The 17,704-nt window shown below is 43.9% G+C and overlaps 1 protein-coding gene across 1 annotated transcript in view; it reads right to left on the reverse strand.

The window, feature by feature from the left end:
- Positions 1-17,704, reverse strand: part of LOC140713879 (neuromedin-K receptor-like) — an 83,223-nt gene that overhangs the window by 33,657 nt on the left and 31,862 nt on the right. Inside the window, exon 2 of the mRNA XM_073024503.1 lies at positions 6,838-7,014. Within this exon, the coding sequence (XP_072880604.1) occupies positions 6,838-7,014 (177 nt within the window). The remainder of the gene's footprint in view (positions 1-6,837; positions 7,015-17,704) is intronic.

Below are 17,704 nucleotides of genomic sequence, written 5' to 3' on the forward strand. Positions count from 1 at the left end.
TGCTCCTCCTTTTGCCTTCACAGATGCTGCTGGACCACTGCTAAGCTCATCCAGCAGTTTTCTGCAACTTTGGGCTAACTTACCAGTTTGCCTTAAGGACGTCAAGCATTGTTGTAAAAAGAATGGGAGTTTTGGTTAATATGTAATTCTGGTGACGTTGAGACATTACTTTGCAAATAGCATTGTGACTTTTCAATACAACAATGCTTCAAATGTATCAATAATCGAACAAATCGAGGTGGCGGGGTCTAGGCCCCACAGCATTCTGAAGTGACTGAACCCGATGTCTGGATGACAATTTAGGCACTGGGCCAGATTGAAAAGGTCAGGGTGTTGAGACAGGCTGGTTCAGGCTGCTGTCCTGCTCTGAATTAAAGGTTCGTGGGTTGACTCTCTTTGTGGACCTGTTCAGCACACTGTTTGTTTGCATGATTTATTTTTTCCCCTGGACATTGGATGTCTAACGGTTTTCTTTTTTTATGGGTTCTTTTGGGTTTCTTTGTTTCCTGGCTGCCTATTAGGAGATAAACACAAAGTTCCATAATGTATACATACATGGATAATAAATGTACTTAGATTGTAAAACACTTTGAAAGAAGGAGGCTTTAATTTATTGCTACTTTAACAACTCCAATTCAACCTAAAGTCTTTCATATTTTGAAACATTATTATTGCTGTAATGTAAGAAACAAGGCAGCTAATTAAGAGCTAAATATTGATTAAATCATCAGAAATACCTTCCCTGATCTTTAAAAATCAATTCTTGAATGCCATTACATACACCTGTGTGTGGCTGGAGCATCATCTCGATGTTTCACCCAACAGCTGGTGTCTCCAGCAGTATTACATTCAGTTAGTAACACCATGGATTTGAGCTTCTAGGTCAAATGAGAAAGAGCAACCAAAGATGAAGGTGAAAGTTTTTGTCTGCTCATACGGAATAAATTTCCCTGTGATCACTGAGGATGCAAGCACATGCTCAGTGAATCATTTTGAAGGCACTTAGCCAGCAAGCAGGAGTCCAAAACCAAACAGGGCAGTGGGTCAAATCGCTGAAATACTGGGAGAGCTTGCTGAAATATTTGGGTCTGATCTTACGTAAGCAGACTTGTGAAAGTGATGTCCCGGGTATGTGGAATTGGAAGTGCCTGAATTATTTTGATTCTAGTTACAGGTTCACTCATAATCACACACAACCAGCTGTGAGAAGCTTTCTGTATCTGTTCTTCCCCACAGCACTCTTTACCTGCCTTGTGCTCCTGTTCATCACTTTCTCCTCTAATATTTGATGACAAGCATTCTTCCTCAGAGCAGTGTAGCATCTCACCGTAAGTCTCAGCCTGCTTAGCTCAGAAGCATGGCTCACTTCTAGAGTCAGAAATGCTTATTACAGAGCATCTTCAGCAATGCTCTTTAATGCTCACAGGTAGCAGTGGCCCAAGTGCCTAAATATTTATCCATGTAGTGTCCAATTAGAAACATGCTCGGTATGACTCAGTTTAGCCTCTGGCTCATAGATGACTAGAAGGCCATTATTAAAAAGGTATGGATCCTTCTGGACAAATTCTACACACATTTACAAAGTCAATGTGATGAAATTGTGAGATTAGAATTACACTTATGGACATGGATACCTTCTCCTCCAGCAGCTTTGCCCATCCATCACTGGTATCTATCTGCGCTCTTAGCAGTGTAGTAGAACAGATGTCAAATTGTATGTGCCTCTCAATAATGGGACCTACTTACTTAGGTCAGCCTTTAGTAAATTTGCCATGCTTAGCAAAGTTGACTCTGTGCCATGTGTCAATTGGTGTGGGGCTACAGGAAAGATCAGAAATTTAGGTCTTGCCAACAACAGCCCAAAGGAACTGATATTAATGACTTACATTTAGCAAAGGGAGCAAGTTTTAAATAAGCCTGCTGCTGAGTCTCTTGATACAAAGATAGTTGGAAGGGAAGGTAGTATTGAGGGAGTCTGCAGAAATACTCAGACAGGTTAGAAGACTGTGCAAAGCAGTGACAGATGAATACACTGTTGGGAAGTGTATGGTAATACACTTTGGTAGAAGGAATAAAAGTGTGGACTATTTTCTAAATGGGGAGAAAGTTCAAAAAATGGAGGTGCAAAGTGACTTGGGAGTCCCTGTGCAGGATTCCCTACAGGTTAACTTGCAGGTTGAGTTGGTGGTGAAGAAGACAAATGCAATGTTAGTGTTCATTTTGAGAAGACTAGAATATAGAAGCAAGGATGCTATGCTGAGGCTTTATAAGGCACTGCTGAGGCTTCACTTGGAGTTTTGTGAACAGTTTTGGGCCTCTTATCAAAGAAAGGATGTGCTGACATTGGAGAGAGTTCAGTGGAGGTTTGTGAGAATGATTCCAGGGATGAAAGGATTATTGTATGGGAAGTGATTAATAGTCCTGCACCTTTACTCACTGGAATTTAGAAGAATGGAAGGTGGGGGGGGGGGGGAAGGGGGGAATCTTATTGAAACCTATTGAATGTTGAAAGACCAAGATAAAGTGGATGTGGAGAGGATGTTTTCTATAGTGGGGGAGCCTAGGACCAGAAGGCACAATTTCAGAATAGAGATATGTCCATTTAAAACTGAGATTGGGAGGAATTTCTTTAGCCAAATGGTGGTAAATTTGTGGAGTTCTATGCCACAGGTGGTTGTGGAGGCTGGGTCATTGGGTTTATTTAAGGCAGAGATTGATAAGTTCTTAGTAAATCAGGGTGCAAAAGGTTATGGGGAGAAGACAGGAGAATGGAGCTGAGAGGGAAATGGATCTACCATGATCAAATGGCAGAGCAGACTAATTATGCTCTTATGGTCTCATAAATATAGCCTCCTATGTTCAGAAATAAATATTTTTTGTTACTTTAATGCATCTGTTAGGACATTAATATTGATTTGCCACACTGCTTGGTGCTGGCAAACTAGTTTAAGGGAAATAAAATGGAGAAACATAGCATGCATGTTGTTACATAAAAGCAGATTGGCAGAGGGACAACAGAAACCAAAGCCTTAAATTGGTCATCCCAAACTTATATCTCAAGGGTATCCAATGGGCCATACAAAATGTACACAAAAGACATAGGCAGGAAGAGGGTGGAGGTCCTAAAGGCAGACTACAGGGAGTTAGGAAGGAAGTTGAGAAGCAGGACCACAAAGGTAGCCATTTCGGGATTACTGCCTGTGCCACGTGACAGTGAGTATAGGAATAGAGGTGGAGGATAAATGCGTGGCTGAAGGAATTGGAGCAGGGGGCAGGGATTCAGATTTCTGGATCATTGGGACCACTTTTCAGGCAGAAGTGACCTGTACAAAAAGGACAGGTTGCACTTGAATCCCAGGGGGACCAATATCCTGGCAGAGAGGTTTGCTAAAGCTATTGTGGAGAGATTAAACTAGGATTTCTGGTGTGTGGGAACCAAACTGAAGAGACAGAAGAGGTGGTTGGCTCACAAATAGAGAAACTTGGAGACAGTGCGAGAGGGAAGATAGGCAGGTGATAGTGAAGGGACGTGCTCAGACCAAAGGTTTGAGATGTGTCTAATTTAATGCAAGGAATGTTGTGAACAAAGCGCATGAGCTTAGAGCATGGATCAGTTCTTGGAAATATGATGTGGTGGCCATTACAAAGACTTGGATGGCTCAGGGGCAGGAATGGTTACTTCGAGTGCCAGGCTTTAGCTGTTTCAGAAAGGACAGGGAGGGAGGCAAAAGAGGTAGGGGCATGGCACTCTTGAACACAGATAGTGTCATGGCCGTAGAAAAGGAGGAAGACATGGAGGGATTGTCTATGGAGTATGTGTGGGTGGAAGTTAGGAACAAGAAGGGGTCAATAACTCAACTGGGTGTTTTTTATAGACCACCCAATTATAACAGGGACATTGAGGAGCAGATAGAGATAGATTCTGGAAAGGTGTAGTAACACCAGGATTGTCGGGGTGGGAGATTTTAATTTCCCAAATATTGATTGGCATGTCCCTAGAGTGAGGGGTTTAGATGGGGTGGAGTTTGTTAAGTGTGTTCAAGAAGGTTTCTCGACACAATATGTAGATAAGCTTACAAGAGGAGAGGCTGTACTTGATCTGGTATTGGGAAATGAGCCTGGTCAGCTGTCAGATCTCTCAGTGGGAGAGCATTTTGGAGATAATGATCACAACTCCATCTCCTTTGCCATAGCATTGGAGAGAGATAGGAACAGACTAGTTCGGAAAGCGTTTAATTGGTGTAAAGGGAAATATGAGGCTATCAGGCAGGAACTTGGAAGCATAAGCTGGGAACAGGTGTTCTCAGGGAAATGTATGGAAGAAATGTGTCAAATGTTCAGGTGATATTTGCATGGAGTTCTGCACAGGTATGTTTCAATGAGACAGGGAAAGGATAGTAGGGTACAGGAACTATGGTGTACAAAGGCTGTTGTAAATCTAGTCAAGAAGAAGAGCTTATGAAAGGTTCAAAAAGCCAAGTAATGATAGAGATCTAGAAGATTATAAGGCTAGCAGGAAGGAGCTCAAGAAAGAAATTAGGAGAACCAGAAGGGGCCATGAGAAGGCCTTGGCAGACAGGATTAAGGAAAATCCCAAGGCATTTTACAAGTGTGTGAACAGCAAGAGGATAAGACATGAGAATAGGACCATTCAAGTGTGACAGTGGAAATGTGTGTGTGGAACCAGAGGAGATAGCAGAGATATTTAATGATCACTTTGCTTCAATATTCATTACAGAAAAGGATCTTGGCGATTGTAGGGATGACTTACAGCAGACTGGAAAGCTTGAGCAGGTAGATATTAAAAAAATAGGATGAGCAGGGGCTTTTGGAAAGCATCAAGTTGGATAAGTCGCCAGGACTGGACGAGATGTACTCCAGGTTACTGTGGGAGGCAAGGGAGGAGGTTGCTGAGCCTCTGGCGATGATCTTTGCATCATCAATGGGGACAGGAGAGATTCCAGAGGATTGGAGGGTTGTGGATGTTATTCCATTATTCAAGAAAGTGAGTAGAGATAGCCCAGGAAATTATAGAACAATGGGTCTGACTTCAGTGGTTGGTAAGTTGATGGAGAAGATCCTGAAAGGCAGGATTTATGAACATTTGGAGAGGCATACAATGATTAGGAATAGGCAGCATGGCTTTGTGAAAGGCAGGTGTTGTGGGATATCTGGATGGCTGTCAGAGTTTACAGCGGGACATTAATAGGATGCAAAACTGGGCTGAGAAGTGGCAGATGGAGTTCAACCTAGATAAGTGTGAGGTGGTTCCTTTTGGTAGGTCAAATATGATGACGGAATATAGTATTAATGGCAAGACTCTTGGCAGCGTGGAGGATCAGAGGGATCTTGGGGTCCGAGTCCATTGGACACTCAAGGCTGCTGCGCAGGTTGACTCTGTGGTTAAGAAAGCATATGGTGCATTGGCCTTCATCAATCATGGGATTGAGTTTAGGAGCCAAGAGGTAATGTTGCAGCTATATAGGACCCTGGTCAGACCCCACTTGGAGTACTGTGCTCAGTTCTGGTCACCTCACTATAGGAAGCATGTGGAAGCCATAGAAAGGGTGCAGAGGAGATTTACAAGGATGTTGCCTGGATTGGGGAGCACGCCTTATGAGAATAGGATGAGTGAAGTCGGCCTTTTTTCCTTGGACTGACAGAGGATAAGAGGTGACCTGATAGAGGTGTATCAGAGGCATTGATCATGTGGATAGTCAAAGGATTTTTCCCAGGGCTGAAATGGCTAGCACGAGAGGGCACAGTTTTAAGGTGCTTGTAAGTAGGTACAGAGGAGATGTCGGGGTAGGTTTTTTTACGCAGAGAGTGATGAGTGCGTGGAATGGGCAGCTGGTGATGGTTGTGGAGGCAGAAACGATAGGGTCTTTTAAGAGACTCCTGGACATGTACATGGAGCTTAGAAAAATAGAGGGCTATGTGTAATCCTAGGTCCTTTCTAAGGTAAGGACATGTTTGGCACAGCTTTGTGGGACGAAAAGCCTGTATTGTGCTGTAGGTTTTCTATTTTTCTATGTTTCTAAAAGCTTTAGAAAAAATGTGGTTGATATGGGTATTATAGTCAAGACCAACTTATTGGTCAGGCTTAGCTGTCCCGAGAGAAATCTTGAAGCACGGCAATCCTTGTGGAAGTGCTACCACAAAGCCGCTGGGAAGGGTCTTCCATGATGTTCACCCTGCAGAAGTGGAAGAATGACTAAATGTGTCCACACTGCATAGGGCACCATAGTAGTGTAGCAGTTAGCACAATGCCATCACAACTTGGGGCATTAGAGAGTTTGGATTTCAATTCCAGCACCATCTGTAAGGAGTTTGCATAAGGAGTATGAGTGTATGGGTTTTCTCCGGGTGCTCCAGTTTCCTCCCACTGGTTGGTAAATTAATTGGTTATTGTAAATTGTCCTGTGATTAGGCTAGTGTTATGTAGGTAGGTTGCTGGGCATCGCTGCTCATTGGGCCAGAGGGCCTGGTGCACACAGTATCTCTAAATAAATAGAGTGACCATTGGCCTGATCCATCGGTGAGACAGGATAGAATTTTTATGGTAATATACCAATGTTGAACCTAGCTAGTTGAAATGAGAGTATGTTCTATTCCTCAACACGTTTTTAATGATGATACAAAATTAAATTCCAGCAGACTTAGAACTTCTGGTCTGGCATTCTATACTAGTGCAGAGATTAATGCCACTCACTCACTGACTCAGTCCTAGATCTGCACATCATTTTCTCTTTGATTACTGCTTGAATGTTGTAAAGCAAAAGCTAATTCAATGCTGTTCTTATGGGAACCCCTGCAATAAATCTGGCTCACGCTTACATGAAATCCCCTGGCCAGCTCAGTTGACAAAGAACACGTCCTGGATGCTGCTTGATTTTGGAGTAATAGCACAGAGGGAATGCAAGAATGGTGGCCAAGCTCCAGATGCTTGCAATGATGACTTTCGTTACTGTTGCTGACATTCTTGGTTGTAGAGGATGTATAATGGCCATGTACCTAAGAAGCAAAAATATAACCATTCTGTTACAACCTTTTACCACAATTTTCCATATTACAGAGTTTATATTTATTCCATTCTCTGCAGTATTTTTAGTATGCCATTTAAATTTTCCTTTGAGCAACTATTCCATGGGGATAATCAGCATTTCCTTATCTTTGTTCATATAATTGAGCACAGAATTTTCCTTCAGCAATTTCAAATAATCCTGCTTCTGAGAACTTAGGAATCAGAAACCCTTCAAATCCATGTGACTAATTCCCATGTGCCAAAAAATCACAGTCTCTACCCCATATTCCTTGATTCACTTAATATCTAGTCATTTTGGTTATATTAGTAACTGAAATTCTCAGTGCTTTAGGGTAACAATAAACTGGAGTGAAATAAATCCTATAATACTGATGATATTTCTACTCTGTTGTCTGCTAATCAGTCCTCAACCACACAACTACATTACCCCCTAAATAATTTTGTTTTATAATTTCATGTGACACTTTACCTGAAAATGCAAACACACCACAATAGTTCACCCATAACTATTCTTCCAATTAAAAACTCACCCCAAACGTTTTAAATTCCTCTTCCATGAGTCCCCTCTCATGAATCCACCTCAACTCTGCCCCATCCCATTATCACTTGTTAATAATCCTAGAATTTCCCCGACTGGTATGTAGTTCCCTCTTCTCTATCTCCCTCATATAACCCTATAACCATTACAGCACAGAAACATGCCATCTCGGCCCTTCTAGTCCGTGATCATATTGATCTTACTTGCCTGTGTGGAGTTTGCATGGCCTTCCAGTTTCCTTTACATGTCAAAGACAGAGTTCACTTGACATGCTTACGTGGAAGCCCCGCTGTAAAATACTTCAAATGCATACTGAGTGTTTGAATCAGGAAGTAACTCATTGGAACATAGAAAACAAATGGGGTTTTTGATAGAGGGTGTGTTGATGAAACAGTTTCATACTGTGTGACTCTATGTCCCATTACCATAATTCTCTAAGCAATTACTCTCACACCTTCTTTTGTGTAACCTCTCCTGTTTTCCACCATGTCACTGATCTTCCCTTTTCTCTGCCTTCTTTTTCTTCCTGTTGCTTCTTAAAACTTCTCACTGATATTGCCAAACTGAGATGAAAAACGAGTCGACTGGAAACTTTTCCCACGGACGCTATCTGAAGAACTGAGCAAGTGCAGTATTCCGGGTTTTATTTTGAAATTCTGTGGGGCTTATTTTCTCCTGCTTCAAGTCATGTGAATTCTGTCTAAACAATTTTCACTGTTTTAATGTTGGTTCAGTCAATGGCCTCTCCACACCTGGAAACTGAATCAGAATTTTAATCCAGGAAGACCTTTGGCACTGAGAAAAAGCAAGTGCTTAGAGAATTGCTTAGAAGTGCAGGATCACATGATCACTGTTGAAAGCAAAAAGACCCAAATGCTGCAGTTGCTGAGTAACCTCACTGAAATGGCGTCAGGAAAACATTGCTACATCTCCTGTCTCATGTCACTTTGGGTACAGGCAGTCACCTTCCACAACCCGCCCCCCCTCCCCGTCCCCTCAATTGCAGATATCCTCAGGAAAAATTTTGTTCCCATTTTACTTTTCAGCTAGTGTACATGATTCCCTGCAAACACAGCAGAGAAAAGTCAGATTTAATTAGCCTACAAAAGGATTTAATTACAGCAAAATTTGAATTAATGTTAATAACTCTTTACTGTTATACGTATGATACAAGAAATTTCATGTTGATCAGTTCATTAATAATCTCAAAATGTATTCCAAATTTGTGCAGGAGAAATTTGCATTTCTAAACCATATTTGGTGACTTCAGCCAAAAGAGCATTACAACTAATAAAAGTAACTTTGAAATGTACTCACTTTTCTTCATGCAAAAAAACAGAAACCAATTTTCATAGTGCAAGGTCCCATGAAATATCCTGTAAGTACTAAATTTCTTTGTTGTTGGTTACTGGATAAATATCGCTAGACTTTTTCAGCATTATGCCAAGAGTTGACTTGTATTTAAAAAACAGAATATGCTTAACATTTGCAGCCAAAGTCATTACCAATTTCTATCCACAAATTCACTTACAAACAGTTCAACCGTGCTCATTAGATCCATTTCACACTTTCCCATTAAGTGTTGTACACCAAATCAAGGTCATTATCTCAGTTCAACTTCCTATAAAGTCAGAGTGGTCATAACAGTAAACCTTCAGGCCAGAGTTAAAACAAATGAAGCAGCATTGTGTGTGTGTTGCTCGGATTTCCAGCATCTGCAGATTTTCTTGTTTGTGATTGGAAAAGAGTGCTCAATTTAGCTGTTCATGTGCAGTTACATAAATGTTTAAATGCTGACTGCCGAAGTAATGACATCTTGAAGAGTTTTCCTTCGACAACTTCCTATTATGATGTTGGTAACACATGGATTCAATATGAGCTCGAGAATTAGAACCTAGATTTCTCCTTCAAGGTGGTGTTGTCTCACAGCCGAGCTGCCATCAATCAGCAGAGACATGTACTCTTTTAGTTGCCAAAGTACCACTAGAAGAAATCGTGAACAACTTTCTTCTGAACTTTAAAACGGGCAAAATAAACTGGTCACTTTTATAGCGAACCTTCACATTTTGCAATGATAAGTTAGGTTTATAGAACTCACTGCGCCAGACAGCAATCGACTTAGCTTTGGCAATACATGATAGATATAGGATAGAAATTACAAGGAAACTTTACCAAAGCACTGTTGGTGCACGTATCAAATGGCAGTTTATAGTAGGCTTTCCATCCACTGAAAGCGAGAGTAAGTTTTAGTCCCGCCATTGTAGCTGAGGAGGAAATATTAAACTTATTAAGTTTGAGGACGTTGGGGGGGGGGGGGGGGGTGGTTGGCAAAATCGTGGAGAGAACAAGATTATAAAAACAGAATGGGTCTAACAAACAATAGATTATGTCAACAATGAGGAACCGACTGTTGTATAGGGGCTAATCGTCTGCGAGGCAACGTGATTAACGGCTTGTTTGGTACTCAAAGCAATGAGGAAACGATTGTTGTGTAAACTGCGGGATAAGTGTCTGGAGACCGGCTGATCTAGTGTGATTGGATTTACAGAATAAACTAGAATTGTAACCTTGCGTTGGTGGAGACGTGCGGAACGGCTCCCTGTGAATTAACGAAATAAAGGCGGTAACTAGCCTCGAGGTGTTTGCCTACTCTGTGTTCGATCGGTACAAAATTCTCTAATAGAATCTGGCGACAAGAAAGAATCTCAGCGAATTTACTTATCGTCAAAATCGGACCAGGGTACCAACCCGTGAGACTTGCTTGAAAGATAGAAGGCAAGAGCGGGGTAGGGAGCGGAGCTGCCCCATTCCAGCCTGTGACCACCCCGGAGTTCAGACTCAGAATAAGGCGGGGTTTGGGAGTTCTGATTAAAAGACGGTATTAAAACGAAGGCAATTAAAATCTCCAGATTAACCTGCGCCACTTGCCAATGGAAAAGGATTATATAGAGTATTATCTAGTATGTCTTAAGTGTTTACGTCCTTTGAGAACAATTAACAGGTAATTAAAATGGGTAACAGGAACAGTAAACCCCAGAGAGGGAATCGGAAAAGCAATTCACGCCAGGACTCGACCTGCTGGTCCCCGAACGGCAGCACCCATGAACCGAACCATTATCCAAAAGAAGATCGAAAAACATAGGAAGACGGAATAGTCCTAGGGGACGCGTTGGGTCGGCCGCGGACAAGGTTTGGTTGGCAACGGTTCTGCGATCTCTGTGGGTGGAGTTGAAGGGATTGGCTTTACAGCAGATCCATCGGTCTATAAAAAAGATCACTATTGGCGAAACGAAACAAATCCTAAAAGAAAAAAATCCTAATTGGGATTTAGAGTATATGATGTGGTGTTTTAACAAGTGGGAAGAGGTGGCTCCAAAGGTTAAACCTAAAAAAAAGAACAAATTACGCAAAATACCGAGGGGCCTGCATCATGGCCCCGGCTCCGGACTATATCCTCGAATAGCACCCCTCCCCCTTATCTGGAACTTCCGGATGATTTGGAAATGGCTATTGCGATGCCCCGGCATCGTGACCGCCAAAAGCAGCGGCAACAACAGCAACAACCGAGGAACCGCCGGTTCCCGGGAGCGGGAGGAGAAGAAGTGAGCGGGGATCGTGAAGGCACGACTGCGGTAGAACCTTCACAAACCGTGTCAAGAGAAGGACCTGTGACAAGATCACAAGCACACTAGTACATGGAGGTTTAAACTGACAGTGGGGCAGGGTGGCGGCAAATAGCTCAGACTCTCTCTTCCAGGCTCCACGTATAATGGGGGGGGGGGGGGGGAAACGACCTCCCGAGAGTTAAACGCTGCACCCCGGCTGAGGGCCCCAACGTGATTAGTGAGGCCTGCAGTTCACTACCCAAACCAGTAGCCTCCAGACTTGCCAAATGTTTCGCTTATTACCTGGCGATGTCCAGGCATTGCCTAAGGTAGCCTATGGAACTTCATGGACAGGAGTTCGAACAGATTTCCCAAGGACACAAGGGTACTGGGCCCCTCCACCGGGGAACGAGGGGAATTGTGATGAGCGTCGCTGGTGGAATGAATGAATGGCTGAACGGAGCAAAAAATGCTACAGTATTCTCGCAGGAGCCAGGTATCACAGTGACTTTGGAGAAATAACTAGATGTCAGCAAGAGAAGGGGAATGCTATTACTGATTTTATTGCTCAGTTTAAAGATACTTGGGTATCTAGTGCAGGGATACCCATGGCTCTTACGCCTTTCCCGTGGACAACATTGGTGGCGTGCAGAGGGGAGACTTGCAGCTTGGGCAACTGCTGGTCTTCCATTTAAAAAAAACCTTGCCCAGGCTTGTGCCACGGAAACTTTCCAAGGAGCAAATCCGTGCTCTATTGAGACTAACGGAGGCCTACACACCCATGGCAGGAAATGACCCACTGATATGCAAACACTTATAAACTGTCTCCAAGCAGATGCAGCACATTCTTTTAAATTGACCAATCTGGAATGGCAAAACAAAAAATGGGAGAATGTCAGAACATTCCTCAGTAATATGGGTAGGAATAGATTACTTGCAAATCAGAGAGAAAAGGGAGAGTGTGTGCAACAAGAGATTGTGATTGGAGAGAAGGGTCAAAGCACAGGGATGATGAGCACAAACCTATGATAGAACCCCTGTCCCAGCCGGTTGAAGGAAAGACAGGGAACAATTTGATTGATGAAAATTTTGTTACAGCTGAGAACTCACCTGTTAATTTGCTTGGACGCCAAACACTCTCTGAACTAAATGTCTTTATTCATTGTACCTCCGAAGGATTGTACTGTATCTTGAAATCCCCAAAAACAGATTGCCTGAGCTCCACACTATGATGCTACAAAAAGCTGAACAATTAGGAAACTCGGCTGCTCTATATAGCTGGCATATTGCGGGAATTCTCTGGGGAAACTGGCTATGGCAGCAAATTGAAGCTGACATTAAAGCAAGGGAATTTCTGGACAATTTAATTGGAACTTATAAACTAGTAACTGCACTACATTGTACTGTGGCCTTCCGGGATCGAGATCCTAAGGAAGGTTATAGAAACCAAACAAATCAAGATGAAGGCAAGAGAGGGCTAATACCCTTATCGGGTAGGGTCATTTTTGGCTTTGAGGGAATAGCAGCTGACGTTCGGCTCGACAGAAAACAGGAGGAGCTCTTCCTTGAGGGCTCACATTCACTGTTCCATGTCTCACTGGCAATTAAACCCCCTTTTAAGCCTAAAGATTTGGGAACTATGGTGAGACAGGTGCTGGAAGAGAGGACGTCAACTAACCAAAAAGGGGTGACTTAAGATACATGGGTAATCACAGTAACTGCGTTACTTGCCGACTGTGAATTCCATAGACAGAAGCCCCCTCCTGCACCCTAATTGAGCGATCCGCAAGATATCCGCGGGGTGGATCCCGTATTGTGGCCCACAGCATAATAATCATGTAGGATTAGTGGAGTCCGTAGCTCCCCATCAGGTGTCTCCTGAAACATCGACTACCCTCCATCAGACAATGTCGCCTATCTCCAGGGACCGTCAGCGGTATTGATCCCGTCAGAGACGCTCTTGCAACAAGGGGTTCCGCGGCGAACTCAGAGCCCTTGCAATACCCCGATATTACCCATCCCCAAGCCGGGGAGACCGGGTGAGTGGCGGTTTGCTCAAGGATTGCGGGCTGTAAATCAGATCACCGCTGATTCCGGACACGAATGTGATACTGGCCTCTATCCCTTCGGATTCCTGTTGGTGTACGGTGAATAATTTGTGCTCCGCCTTTTTCTCTATACCACTGCATGAGGGCAGTCAGTATCAGTTTGTTTTTACATATAATGGACAGCAATACACGTGGACAAGATTATACAGAAAGCCCAGCTGTCTACGCAGCCGCTGTCCGGGATGTTCTCGCATGTTTACTACTGCTCGGAGGCAGCATGATTTTACAACATGCAGACGAGTTACTGTAAGACACTGACTGATTGCAGGAAAGGCTGTGACATTGTTGAATCATTTGGCCGCTGGAGGAAATAGAGACTCCCTGTCAAAATTACAACTCTGCCAGCCGACAGTAACATATCTGGGGAATCTGCTGCACAAGGGAACCCGCCAATATGTGCCCCAGCGTGTGACTGCCATTGTGCAGGCTCCCAGACCTGCTAACCAAAAACAGCTTTCCTGGGAATGATGGATTACCGCCGAGATTGGGAACTCAATACTGAATCTATGACTCTGCGCTCCAAGTCACAGTAACTCAGACTGGACCTGATACCTTACGAGGCACTAACAGGTGCCCGAGTACCCCGTCCGGTTACAACAAGCCGTTCCAGCTGTATGTGAATGAAAAGGAGGGTTTCAAAGTGTAGTATTAACCCAAGAACATGGTGGCTTCCGAAAACCAGTGGGACATTATTCCACCTTATTGCCTCTAGTGGTTAGAGGAACGGCAGGAAATGTTTAAGGGCGGTGGCAGCGACATCGGTAATGGTCGAGGAGGCCGCGCCGGTAATACCAGACCATGCGTGTACCGTCAGATACCTCATGTTGTAATGCTGCTCCTCAACTCATTGCATCAGTGTGATGCATCGAGCATGCGTATCTGATTAAAAATCTGCTACCAGCCGTGCAGCTGCTCGAACAAATTGTGCGATGTTCAGACCCCATAACTAAAGGAGATGCTGCTGCTGGAAAAGCCGCTGGTATGGGGAAAGCTATGCTGGTACGTGACCCCTACCCCAAACCTGCAAGGGTTAATTTCCACCCATGAGGGGACACCGGAAAAGGAGAAGGGAGAGTGGAAGGAAAATCTGTGTTTTAGGTACTGTATCTGGGGTGGGGTGGGGTGGGGAGGGGGTGGAGGCATCCGGATAATCGCCCTGTGTGTCCCAGGAATCTCCTACAAGACTTGTTCGACTAGAACCTGGGAAAGGACATGTCAGAAAAGGGGGGGGGGGGGGGTACTACACATCAAACACAACAACAACGGTTTGCACCAGGGTTTACAGTTGCGGGACAGGTTGTGCGAAGCTGTGTGATTTGCCAGAGCAACAATAGGAGTAAGCCACCTGCTAAATTTGACCATTTGCCACCCGCGGAGGCACCATTTGCAAAATTACAGATAGACTTTGTGCACATGCCTGTCAGTGTGGTTATAAATACCGATTAGTAATAGCGGACACGTTCTTCAAATGGGTGGAGGCGTTTCCCATTAGAAAAGATGATGCTTGGATAAGACATTCATGAAATTATTCCCAGATTTGGGGTTCCATACACATTTAACAGTAACAGAGGGACATATTTTACATGTAAATTAATTAAGGAATTGGTCTAGACATTAGGATTTCCCTGGGAATATCACTTTCTATATCAGCCCCAGCCCTCAGGACCAGTAGGAAGAATGAATGGAGTATTAAAAGATACATTGGTAAGGTAGGTCAGGAAACTAGATTGAAATGGCCAGAAGTTCTTCCCATAACATCGTACATTCTAAGAAATCAGGTGAGCTGGACAAGTAAATTGACTCCCTTTGAGGTTTTAATGGGAAGGCCGATGCCGGTAGGGTCTCGGCCCCCTTTGACTAGTACACAAACATCCTTGGTCTGGACTGGTGAGAAAACCATAGATATTGTTAAAGCCCGAGGTGAAGCAATAAGAGCATACCAAGGATGGGTATCTCAACCGGGGAAGAAAACACTCTTCCCTTTAAACCTGGAGACTGTGTTTATGTAAAGAAGCGTAAGAAAGATTCTCTTTCTCCTGGGCGGGAAGGGCCTGTCAGGTGATCCTGGTGATGAGGAATGTCCAAGGGAAGCTGGATTGGATACACGGAACCATGTGCAAGTTATCTTCTCTTGAAGAAGGGAAGACGGAAGACTGAATAATGAAGAAATTACTTATGTTGTGTGGAGAATTGGGCTTTAATATGCTGGGTAGAGCCTAAAGTACTTACTTGGGCCTAGTTTACGAATATGCCACATGGACTAATGTTGGGTGTGTTTGGGCATTCCTATGCATAGAGCAGGAGGTTGTACCCTTATGGTCAATTCCCTTCAACGAGAAGAAGAAAGAATGCTTTGTTAAAGTAAGTAGCAGTTTTAAAAACTATTGCTGGCCAAAGGGAAGGAATGGATACAGGAGGGAATGAATAATCAACAGAAGAACAAGGCCACATGGATGTCTATCGCATCGGTATCCTTTATGGGAAATTGCTTTGAGGGATATAATGATACTGTAATTTAACAAATCATAATGTGCCTAGATTGCAAGTAGTTACTCAAACAGCTGAAAACTACTGGTGCTGGGAAAATAAGACGGGTTAGTTAATGGGAAGGAGTAGGTGCAAAGAAAAGTCTGATTTATGACAGGGTATTCACAGCACCTCTGAGAGGTCCCTGCGATTATTCAATGGCACATACTGGATATGTGGAAATCACGCTTGCCCCTGATTACCTCTTAACTGGACCGGATGCTGTTACCCTGGATTTGTCATACCGGCGGTACGTCACGCTCATAAGTCATACCCCCTTACCCATCGGGCAATACGGATTCGGAGAAGTTCTGTGTAATTATGTTTCCTGTGTATGAGGCAGGCAAAGCAGCTCAAAAGTTGACACGGCTGGCTTCAGCCCTCGAAGGTGGCTAATAACACTGCCTTAGCTCCGGTGGGTACACAATTGCAGAAAGAGAATTAACCACTGAAATACTACCGACCAGAACTGTGGCTTTACAGAATCCTATGGCTCTAGACGTTGTGTTAGCTGAGAAAGGAGGCACTTGTACCATCAAAGAACAGGAATGTTGTACTTATATTCCTGACGAGTCTGAGAATATATCTAATCTATCAGGACACATTAAGGAGAAAGTGGAAAAGATAATTCCCCAAAGACTTTGTGGTCACTGGGGAATATTCTAGGAGGATGGTGGGGATCATTCATACATTATGGGCTGATACTGGTGTTAATTGTAATAGTGGTACTGGTAATCCGATGTACTGTGCCTGATACTTTGGTCTCAACCCAGCCCTGAGTAATTTGATCCTGAGAATGATGAAGATACTTGCTTAAACATGCGGCCTCTGCCCTCAGTTTATGAAGCCCCATATCCGGGCAATGAGGAGGTGTGAGGTTGATCTAGTGATCAAAAAGGAAGGGACTCTGGAGGAAAAATTAAGCTTGAGGACTGGGTGTTGGCAGAATCGTGGGGAGAATATAATAAAAAAGAATATGTCTATCTTCCTTGTACTAACAATAGATCATGTTATTGACGAGGAACCAATTGTATAGTTGCTAATAATCTGAGAGACAATGTGACTAACGGATTTAAGCAACACGCACAAAATGCTGGAGGAACTCAGTTGATCAGGCAGCAACGGTTTTGGGGGGGCGCGAAGAAAAGTGCAGTTGACATCTTGGGCCAAAACCCTTCAGCAGGACTGGAGAAAAAAAGCTGAGGAGTAGATTTAAAAGGTGGGGAGAGAGAAACACCAGGTAACAGGTGAAATGTGGAAGGGGAGGGATGAAGTAAAGAGCTGGGAAGTTGATTGGTGAAAGAGACTGAAGTCCATGGACAAAAGAAAAAGGGGTTTGAGGAGCACCAGAGGGAGGTGATGGGCAGACAAGGAGATGAGGTGAGGAAGGGAAAAGGGGTTGGGAAATAGTGAAGGGGGAAGGGTGGGGGTATTATTGGAAGTTAGAGAAATCAATGTTCATGCCATCAGGTTGGAGGCTACCCAAACGGAATATAAGGTGGTGTTCCTCCAACCTAAGTGTGGCCTCATCACAACAGTGGAGGAGGCCATGGATGGACATATTGGAATGGAAATAGGAAGTGGAGTTAAAATGGATGGCCACTGGGAGATCCCATTTGTTCTGGTGGTCGGAGTGTAGATGCCCAGTGAAGCATCTCCCAATGTATGTCGGGTCTCATCGATATACAGGAGACCACACTGGGAGCACCGAACCTGAAAATATGTAGCACTGGTTCTGCTTGCAAGGATAAGTGCCAGGAGGGAGATCAGTGGGGAAGGACGTAGGGAGCGATCCCTGCGCAAATCAGAACATGGGGGGGGGGGTTGTTGGGGGAGGGAAAGATGTGCTTGGTGGTGGGATCCTGTTGGAGATGGCGGAAGT

The sequence above is a fragment of the Hemitrygon akajei genome, chromosome 2 (assembly GCF_048418815.1).
Source record: "Hemitrygon akajei chromosome 2, sHemAka1.3, whole genome shotgun sequence".
NCBI classification, from domain to species: domain Eukaryota; kingdom Metazoa; phylum Chordata; class Chondrichthyes; order Myliobatiformes; family Dasyatidae; genus Hemitrygon; species Hemitrygon akajei.